We start from the raw sequence: 10,701 nt of genomic DNA, 5'->3' as shown, positions 1-10,701 counted from the left end.
AGCTATGAGAGGCACACGGAGAGTGTGTGGGAAGGAGAGGCATGGAGCCACGAAACCTGGGGGGCTCAGGGCAGGATTCCTCATTTGAGTCCTGAAACTAAACTCATTCTCTGAGTTGCACCAAAAGGCCTTAGTATTCCAGCCCACGGTGGGGCCCACCAGTCTTGAGTCAACAAAAAATTGAAGTGTGAAAATTTGAAAAGGAGCAGGAGCAATTCTTCTCTTTCTTTCCCCCTGGACAACGACTGGGTTTTGCCCTTCGATTCTCTTGTGCCTAATTAGCCGCTGAAGAAGCTAACCAAGCTTTGGTTGAACTTCACTGGGATTTTAGGGCATCACGTGGCTGTGAGAGGCAAATCAGTGCCTGCTTCCAGGGTTGGCTCTGCTGAACAATTGTCCGAGACAATGGACAATGGAAGCTACTGGAGGCTGAGAAGTTAGGCTACAATTCTGTATTTCTTTCATAAAAAAGTATGGTCAAATAGAGAGCCCAGAAAGAAACCCCCATAAATGGAGTCAACTGATCTTTGACAAAGGAGCCAAGGCAATACAGTGGAGAAAAAATGGTGCCTTTAACACACGGTACTGGAACTATTGAACATCCACATGCAAAAAAAAAAAAAAGGCAACTGGACACCGACCTCACACCCTTCACAAAAATGAACTCAACATGGATCACAGACACACATGTAAGATGCAAAACTATAAAATTTCAGGAAGGTGACACTTAGATGAAGAAAACCTAAATGCCCCTGGGTATGGTGCTGCCTTTTTAGATACAACAACAAAGACACAACCCAGGACAGAAATAATGGGTAAGCTGGACTTCATTAAAATTTAAATCTTCTGCTCTGCTAAAGACAAATATCAAGAGAATTAGAAGACAAGCCACAAACTGGGAGAAAATACTTGCAAAAGACACAGCTGATAAGTGGCTGCTATCCAAAATATACAAAGAGCTCCTAAAATTCAACAATAAGAAAACAAATAACCTGATGAAAAAGTCGGCCAAAGGCTTCGCTAGACCCCTCACCAAAGAAGACATACACATGGCAGTTAAGTGCATGAAAAACTGCTCCACACCCTATGTCCTCAGGAAAATGCAGATTAAGATAACTGAGATACTGTTACACGCCTATTTGAATGACCAAGATCCAGAATGCTTGACAAAACCTTGCTGGCAAGGATGTGGAGCCACAGGAACTCTCGCACATTGGTGGGAATGCAAAATGGTACAGCCACGTTCTGTTGGGAGGCAGGGTGGAGGTTTCTTACAAGACTAAATGTACTTTTACCGTATGATCCAGCAATCATGTTCCCTGGCATTTACCCAAAGGAATTGAAAACTTCTGTCCACACCTCGCCCCCTGCACACAGATGTTTACAGCAGCTCTATTCATATTTAAAAAAAAATTTTTTTAAACAATGTTTACTTATTTTTGAGAGAGAGAGAAAGTGTGCAAGTAGGGGAGGGGGACAGGGAGACAGAGGATCTGAAGCAGGTTCTGAGCTGTCAGCACAGAACCCGACACAGGGCTTGAACTCATGAACTGTGAGATCATGAACTGAGCTGAAGTCGGACGCTTAACCGACTGAGCCACCCAGGCGCCCCCCAGCTCTCTTCATAATTGCCAAAACTTGGAAGCAACCAAGATGTCCTTTGGTGGAGGGTAAACAAACTGTGGTGTATCCAGACAACAGAATATTATTTATTCAGTGCTAAAAGGAAATGAAGAGATGGAGGAACTTTAAATGCACACCGCTAAGTGAAAGAAGCCAATCTGGAAAGGGTGTGTGCTATGATTCCAACTATATGACCTTCTGGAAAATGCAAAGCTATTAGAGACGGTAAAAAGATCGGTGGTTGCAAGGGTGTAGGGAGCAGAGAGGTGAAAAGGTAGAGCACTGAGAATCAGGGCCGTGCAAATACCCTGTATATTACAATGGTGGGTATGTATCATATTTTTGTCCAAACCTGTAGCATGTGCAACACCAAGAGTGAGCTCTAAGATGAACTGTGAACTTTGTGTGATTATTATGGGCCAATGTAGGTTCATTCTTGGTTTAAAAAAAAAAAAAAAAGGACTTTCTGGTGAGTGATGTTCATAATGGGGGAGGCTATGCATGTGAGGGGGCAGGGGCATATGGGAAATCTCTGTACCTAAATCTAAAACTGCTCTAAAAAAAAAAAATAAAGTTTTTTTAAAAGGTGAAATGGATGAAAACCATCAGTGTGGACAGCGCAGGATATCGGCTTTCAGCACTTACCTGAACAAGATGTCATGGTAGCCAGGATGGCCACAGAAAGGGTTGGCTCTGGCACCCATGAGCATACAAAGAGTATACACATGCCTGCGTGTGTATGCACACTTTTGTACACATGGGCTGGTGGGTGGCAGAATGGTCCTTTCATATACTTAAATCAGCGCCGAAGGCTCCTCTTGCTGTCTCTTTGCTGCATACGTAGCCACTTCCAACCAGATCTTTTCTTGAGACCGTAACTACTACCAATAGGCTTTCTTCTCCAGCTTCATGTCGTGAAAGATTAGTCTTACTATAAGGCCCATTCAAACATCAGAAACAGTTAAGTCTTGATTATTCACACATAGATTCCCCACTTGGATATTATTTGCAACAAATGCTTCATCCCAATTTTGGTTTTTCCCCATCAGCCGTTAGAAGGGCTTCCCTTTCGCACAGGTCAGTTGTCAACCTCGGGCATGGTAACGATTGAAATTTTTATTAACCTCAGAAAAACCACCAGGAGAGCTTGCTTGCCCCTCAAGCCCCTCACCAAAAGTCACAGCGCATTTCCAAGGCCACCTATATTTGATTGTTGAATTATGCTTTGTTTTTCATATCTATTGCTTTCCATTGTGGATATTGAATAACTGACCTTCAGGATATCTGGGATATGAGCCTCCTCAGCCTCTGCCTCCACCTCTTAAGTCTGAATGACTTGGCCTTAAAATTCCCCCTTTCTATCCTCCCCCTTACAAAATGAGGCAACCAGCCTCCTCCTCCTCTGTCAGAAAGAGTAAGAACTCTGAACTCTTCAAAGCCCTGTATTAATGTAGATCATCTTCAGCAGCAGGTCTGGGGAGTAACAGACTTAATGCACCAATTGGCAACATTTTCCCCATCCCATTTTTGTAAGTAATCTCTACGCCCGGCGTGGGGCTTGAACTCATGTCCCTGAGATCAAGAGTTGCCTCCTCCACTTACTGAGCCAGCCAAGTGCTCCCCCATCCCATTGCACTATACGCACTCATATCCCCCTCAACAAAAGACACAGAACAATCATCTAAACCTCTTCTTATCAGCGGTGGAATCATTTATATCATAACTATACAAATTTATTTAGGAACGGAGAGATTCCTTTGAATCTCAACATTTTCTTGGATATACAGTCTTTAAAAAAAAAAAAAAAGGTTACCATCTCTGGAATGGCTTCATGTTACATCTCTACACACTGGCCCACAAAGAAGGAGACTAGAGATAATGTTCCCGAGAAGTCAACAAAGATTCCCAGCCCATGTGGGAACTCTTGTGGAAGCTAGCACAGTATTTCACACTTTGGCATTTTTTTTTCCTTTCTTTTTCTTTTTTTTTTTTTAAAAAGAAGATAAAATATTACAGAGATATCTTCAAAATTCACACCTGAGTTAAACATTTTGTTGGAAAATTCCACATTAAGGAGAGAACGTCATTGCAAAAATTGGAGAGGGCTATATACAGGTATTTTGCCAACATAACATAACGTATTTGCTTTTGTGTCCTTTCTTCTGCAGCCGGGGTTGGGGGGCGGGGAGGGAGAGAGGGGACCCAGGTAAGGACAGGGAGGGAGAGAAGGAGTAAGCACTCCTGAGCTCCGGGGCAGGTATAGCAAACAAAAGAGCACCTGTGGGCAGAGAAACATGCCCCGGGGGCTGGGGGTGGCTCAGCCTTCTGTAAAGAAGATGGAGAAGGCAATCAGGACTGGATCTTGGTTCTAGAAAAGGGGGCTAAAGAGAAAATGGGGTGAAATGAAGATTCAGTCAGAAAAGTTTGCTGAGCGGAGAGAACATCAAGTCTTTGGTGGAGACATCAGATTCAAATCTTTTCACAGATTTTAGAATCGGTTCAGAGGTGGAGGCTAAGTTCAGAGTCAAAACCATCATCTCTCCTTCCGGTTGTTTGGCACACCAGGCAAACGTCTGTCCCCGAGAGGCCCACGGATGCATTGGGAAATCGTGGCAAGGTGTCCTTTCTCCGAGAGACTACTGCCACAGTGAAGCCGTCTGAGATATTTAGAACTAGGAGATAGGAGCACGGGGAAAGAAGGTGAAAATGGTAAACAGCGAGGAGGGGCATATGTTTCAAGAGCACTAGGAGTCGGCACATGCTTCAATCACAGTTTAGATCTCTGGGGGCCCTCGCTCCTGAAGAAGCAAGAGTTTGGGTTGACAGTGGGGATTCTCTTTCACTCTTCTGACCGTAAGCTGTCCATACACAGAAGGCGTGATTCCCTTCCTTCCAGTGGGGAATACAGGGCCAGGTGGATTAGGAGAAACTTTTTGGTCTCAGTGGAGGTAGGTGGGATGATTCCATCGGTACCAAGATCTGGAAGGAAGGAAAAAAAACGAGTCAATGCTAAAAGGTGCTAATGTGACTGAGGGAAGACGCAAATGGGCAGTGACTGCTATAACAGGTGTAGGGTTTCTCTCCGGGGCGATGAAAACGTTCTGGAATTAGATTATGGTGATGGTTATGCCACATTGTGACTACACTAACACGCACTGGATTGTACCTTCAGGGGTAAATTGTAGGGTATGTGAATTCTAGCTCAAAACACAGTAAAACATGTGCATTATATGGTTTTTTTCGCCCCCCCCCCTTTTTTTTTGGCAGGGGTGGTTGAGGAGATCCAGAAGTTTGGTGTGTGCAACAGTTATCGGTCAGTAAGACCTCGCTGCCTTGTGGAATGGCCTGGGTTTGGACAAGTGGATTCTTTTCTTCCGACGAGGTACTGCCTAACTTTCAAATCTCTGCTGTGCTCTGAATCCGTGAGCCATCTCTCAAAGCACCTGCTCTGAGAATACTTTTTGGAGCAGACTCTTTGGTCCCAGGGGCGGCTTACCTCGCTGCATGCCAGGTGGGAACCCGAGATGGGGGCGGGGGCAGGGAGGCAATACTTCCCTCTGTCATTGTGTCAGCCACACTGACAGCTCCCGCTCACGTCCGAACGCCCCAAGAGCAGGGTTCCTGGCAGGGAGTGGAGAACCCCTAAGCCCACTGAAGGACCTGGCCCTTCCTTATAGGAGTGTTTAGAAATTTCCACCCTCCCCGTGAGGATGGAAATATTGGCTTTGTTGACATCAGCCTCTTGCCAGGACTGCTGGCTGGCCGAAGCTTCTCTTTTTAAAGCCCACTCCCTAGGGATACGGTCCAGCCTGGCTGTCCACTCTGTCCCCGTCCTGCCACCCCAACTCTCCTCTCCGAGAAAGTGGCAGGCTTCCTGCCCCGAAGGAGTGACCCAGCTTCTTGCATGGTCCCTTGATCCTGCTGGAATGTCTCCGTATTCTCTCCTCCACCTTACCCCGAAGAGTTAAAACCGGAGGCGCTCATTGCTGCTTTGGAGTTATTTTGAGATGCAGTGGGGCTGTTGGCGTGGAGTCCGGAGCCGGGAGACGAAGGCCCGCTGTTGTTCCCAGGGGAACAGGATGACGTTACTGAGGACGAAGAGAGGCCAAAACAAGGGGAAAATAATGCTGCTGGGTCCCGGGACCTCGTGACCTGGCCCTTCAGACGTGTATCCCCAAAGAACTCCCGCCCCCTCCCTACCGCCCACCCATCGGCCCACCTCCTGCCTCGTCTGCATCAACACCCGGCCCCAGAGGGACACTCATCATAAATGCTCTTTGCAGCGCAGGCCCTGGAGAGCGGCATGGCTGGTTCTGCGGGTCCAAGAATTGCCAAACGCAAAAGGACAGATGCCAAAATCATCCTACCCCGGGACACACCCTGGGCTGGGCGTATGTAGCCCCAGATTGCGAGGCGGGAGGGGGAAAGGAACAAGAAGGCTCGGAAAGGAGGAGGGGAGGAAATCGAGAAAAGGGAATTGGAGAGGAAAGAGCATCTGAGGCCACAATTAAAGGTCGCCGGCCCCTCTCCTGTTTCTGTCTCCACAGAAAGACGCCCGTGTATCTCCTAGAAAGAGTACAGCCAGGGGACAGGCTTGGATCCTCATTTTTGGGTTTCCCTAACAACGTCCCGTGAATAAGGGGACAGATATCTTGCCATCCAAGCAGGCCAAGATACTTTGACGAGTGGGAGCAGTGCTATTGATCGTGTCCGGACAAGAGGCAGACGGTGGGGCTGTCCTGGGCACAGGCAGACGTATGGTCACCCCTGCTAGTTCTTTGGAAGGCTGTAGGTACTTTTTGAAAAATAGAGTTCCGCAGAAAACTGGTTTGGAAAACCCTGCCTTCTATACAGCTCCTTCAGGGATGTGAAATGCACTCTGGTGCTGAGAAAGTACGGCAGCGGAAGCAGAAAGCAAACGCTCGTTTTGAACTTGGCCTCTTCAGCACTTCCCAAACTTAGGTGGTCACAGAACCCTTCTTCTCCTGGCTGAGATTTTATTTATTTATACTTTTAATTTTTTTTTCAACATTTATTTATTTTTTTGGGAGAGAGAGAGACAGAGCATGAACGGGGGAGGGGCAGGGAGAGAGGGAGACACAGAATCGGAAACAGGCTCCAGGCTCCGAGCCATCAGCCCAGAGCCCGACGCGGGGCTCGAACTCACGGACCGCGAGATCGTGACCTGGCTGAAGTCGGACGCTTAACCGACTGCGCCACCCAGGCGCCCCACCTGGCAGAGATTTTAATAGCCATTGAAATACATTTAAGGAAGGCTGACTTAGTTACCTTTCAGGTCTACTATCCCATCATTTAAAGGAATTCTGGAGTTCTTCAGAAACCCCATTGTAAAGCTCACCTGTTCCAGGCATGGTGCTGTGGACAGGAGGGACAGAGAGGGGGCCCAGAGACCCAGAGGGAGAGACCTGAAAGGCAACAGAGGTTTGTAAATGTCTTGTGTCTGCTCCCTTCTCCAGTCTTGACTGCTTCTCCCAGGGTGCTGGGCCCCAGACCGCAGATAGCAGGACTCAGCTTCCTGGCTGGTTGCCTAGTTCCAAACCTCTGCTCGGTCCCCCGCTTCCAGAAGAGGGCCTCTGGACCACATACAGCATCGGCTCCAGTTCTGCAGACCCCGGGGCCCTGCCCTCCCTGCTGTGCCCCCTGGCAAGGCTTCTTCGGCACTGCCAGGATGAAGCTCGCGTACCGAGGGCTTGGCCCCTGTCGTGGCAGATGCTGTCAGTTGGCTACAGCGCCTCGTTCTTTTCTTCCATGAGATCCCTTTGCTCGGTGCAGCAGAGCCCGGCCCTAACAACCTGTTTCAGGCTTCCTGGCCTGGTGTCTGAGCCGACCGCCCACTCTCCAGAGAAAACTGGAGGGGCTAAACTTTCATTTTGCCCTGAAGACCTCCCAGCATTACCGACTCTGAGATTGGGAAGGGACTTAAGGTCATTTAGTTCGAACCTCCTTACTCTTCAGGACTCTCCCCCTTAAGAATCACTGCCTCAGCACGACCTAGAACAAGTTGTAATAGAAAGAATGGGCTTCGGGGCCCAACAGATCTGGGGGTGAGAACGTGGTTCCATCGTAACTATCCACGTGACTTTGGGCGAGTTACCTAACCTCGCTGAGATTTGGTTTTCTCATCCGTGAACTAGAGGTAATACCTCCCTTATATTTCCTTTTAATTAAGATTTAATAAGATAATGTCCATAAAGCTTCCAAGTCAATGCCTGGCAAAGAGTGCCAGGCTTGTTAAGCGTCCGTTCCCCTCCCCCCTGAAGGAAGCTGTCAACTGTCTCTGGACACCGGTCACCTCTTCATTCGAGCTGAAATCTGCATACCTTGCCTTCCCTTTATTCTCCTCTTGCCGACAGGGGAAGCTCCAATCGATGTTCCCAAAGGACGTTGGAAGGAAGTTCTCAGGGAGCTGTGATTTGATATCCCTCCCCTCCCCAGCTCGGATCCTCTCATCCCAACAGGATGTGGCATGTATTCATTTCCCAATTAATCAGCTACGGTTCTGCTGTCTTCATTTACCTCCCTTTTTACAATGAGCCTCCTCAGTAGGGCCGGGGGGGGGGGGGGGGGGCCCATGAAGGGTGGAGGCAGGTGTGAGGCCTCCTGGTAAGAGATGTTATCAATGATTTCCCTCCCTCTTCTCCTCTCCTCCCTACTGCCACACCCAAGACATTTGTTGTTGTTTTAAAATAAATAACGTGTTCAGTCACTGTGACCAGCTTCTTCTGTTTCCTTCTGGAGGCAGGCTATGCATATGCAAGCAGACGTATCTATGGTTCCCCCTTTTTACTTTTTTACATAAATGCTAGCATTCAGCCCACACTGGTTTGCACCATTGTGTTTTGCTCTTTGCTTTTTTTCTTTTTTTTTGCTTAACTGTATATCCTGCAGATCACTTCATATCAGAAGCGGAAGAAACTATGTCCTAGTCCCAAGGAGACTGTGCCAATGAGACCCGAGGAGAAGATAGGATCAGAACATGCTCTCTCTCTGCTGCCTCTGTAACATCACAAGCATTAATGTAATTATTTATTTAACATCTTCCCCCCCCCCCCCCCCCCCCCCTCCGCTAGGCTGTAGTCTTCCCAAGGGCAGGATGATGTCTGTTCAGGTCTACCGACTGCAGTGCCTAGGACTTTGTAGGTGCTCAGTAAGTAAGTGTGAAATGAATGATGAGAACGAAATCAGGCTCCTTCCTGGCTCCTCCATGCCTCCCACTGCTTTTCTCCATGTGGGTGTCTTGGATTGGGCTTGGACCAAAGCGAGAACCTACCTCCCAAAGCCCCATGTTTAAAGATTCCGATGCTCTTATGACATGGTTCCATTTCTTTGACACGCCTGACAGAATCTAGCCCCCGCCTACCCCTCCAGCCTCCTCATTCACACTCATTCACTCCCTGGGTTCCAGCCCATGCCAGCTTTCTATGCTTCCTCCTTTCCACCCATCCCAGCCTCAGGGCCTTTGCATACACTCTTTCCTCTGCCTCGGATATTCTTCCCTATGCTCTGTCCTCCCTGTGCACCCTCGACCCCCATTAACATCTACTCATTCTGCTGCTGCCAGTTTGAGCATCCTTCCTCCAAGAAGCCCCTGACACCGGGACTAGGTTAGGGCCCTCTAAATCACCCTCCGTCTCTTCTAGAGATTCCATCACAAAGAGCATTTGCTTAGTGTTTATTTTCCCTGCTGGGACCGTAAGCAGGGATCATACGGGTCCTGTGCGCCACCATATCCCAGTTCCAAACATGTGGTGGCTGCTCAATAAATATTTAAGAAAAGAATGATGACTGACTATCCCTTGCCTCCACCTTAACGTTTTCATTGCTTTCTCACAGCCTGCAGGGTAATTTAGTACCTGTGGCCAGTCGTGAGCCAGCCCTCATCAACCTCTCTTAGTCCCTAAACCTTAGCTTCAGTCAGAGGGCAGTGTTGTGATTCCCCAAATGCAGCACATCGTTTTATAATCCCATGCCTTCTCACAGATGGTTCCTCCCGCCTGGTATGGCGCTCTTGCTAATTCCTAATGTGTTTGAAGAACAAATTAGGGGGTCAGCGCTCCCAGCCTCCATTCGGATCGGAGAGTCTCTCGTCTTCGGTGTTTGTCTGTGTTCCCGGAGCACTCCTACAGGGCTTCTCACATCTCCTTCACTGCAATCTCTTGCCTCTTCTGGCTCCTCCTTAGTTTCCTCCCTGGATCCTTTTCCTTTACCTGTCCCTCACCTGCTGGTGTTCCCCAGGGTTAAGACTAGACTTTTCTCTTGGCTCTGTTGTGCAAACAGCATAGCTGAGCTCCTCCTCCCCTAGGATTTCAGCCACCAATTTATGCTTATGACTCCCTGACCTACGTCTCCATCCCAGCCTTCTCTCCGGACCTCCAGACCCATCAATGCAAGTGCCCAAGGACAGCCCCACGTGGGTGTCCCACAGGCCTCACTGGACCTTATAATAATGTAAAGAATGGAAATCGTCACCTTTTCCTGCTCCCGAATCCGCTCCTCCACCTGTGTCTGACTGTCCCATCCGTGGAGCAACCACTGGCTCCATCAGCCCAACAACCTGAATGCTGACAGTCAGCCCAGAGTATTGTCTTTCCTTCGTCATTTCCCTGCCGCCATCTGATTTCCGATTCATAACCCAAGACCCAAAAATTCCACCTTCTCATTGTCCCTTGACTCTCTCCCTTCCCCTCGTTCTTAGTCCCTAGCTTTGCTTCAGCCCCCATTCTTTCTTTCCTGGGTAACTGCAGCCACATCCTACCTGGTTTCCCCGCAACCAGTCTCATGTCTCTCAAACCTCCCTTTATACTGCACTCAGAGTGATCATTCTGGAAAGCAAATCTGATGGTGTCAGTGGCCTGCTCAACATCCTTCGGTGACTTCTCCCAGCCGTCTCCTTAGCGTTGTACATAGTCCCCTCAGTCTGGCCCTTGCTGGTCTGTCCAGCCTCATCCTTCCACATCCCTCCACAGGGACCACCTATAGTTCTGGGAACATGCCATACACTCTCCCTGCTCCCTGGTACTGTTCTTATACTTTCCCCCCAGGAGAACTCCACCCACA

The 10,701-nt window shown here is 48.6% G+C and overlaps 1 protein-coding gene across 2 annotated transcripts in view; it reads right to left on the bottom strand.

Annotated features, from left to right (window-relative positions):
• Positions 1 to 3,305: 3,305 nt before the first annotated feature.
• The window catches only part of POU2F3 (POU class 2 homeobox 3), a 79,629-nt gene continuing 72,233 nt past the window's right edge, over positions 3,306 to 10,701 (bottom strand). For both annotated transcript variants that reach the window (XM_019811427.3, XM_045038425.1), the window contains exons 11-13: positions 6,983 to 7,049; positions 5,579 to 5,711; positions 3,306 to 4,602 (exon numbers count right to left, since the gene is read on the bottom strand). In XM_019811427.3, coding sequence (XP_019666986.3) covers positions 4,563 to 4,602; positions 5,579 to 5,711; positions 6,983 to 7,049 — 240 coding nt within the window. In that variant the 3' untranslated portion in view covers positions 3,306 to 4,562. The remainder of the gene's footprint in view (positions 4,603 to 5,578; positions 5,712 to 6,982; positions 7,050 to 10,701) is intronic.

This window comes from Felis catus, chromosome D1, assembly GCF_018350175.1.
Source record: "Felis catus isolate Fca126 chromosome D1, F.catus_Fca126_mat1.0, whole genome shotgun sequence".
NCBI classification, from domain to species: Eukaryota; Metazoa; Chordata; class Mammalia; order Carnivora; family Felidae; genus Felis; species Felis catus.
This window is presented reverse-complemented; position numbering and strand designations above follow the sequence as displayed.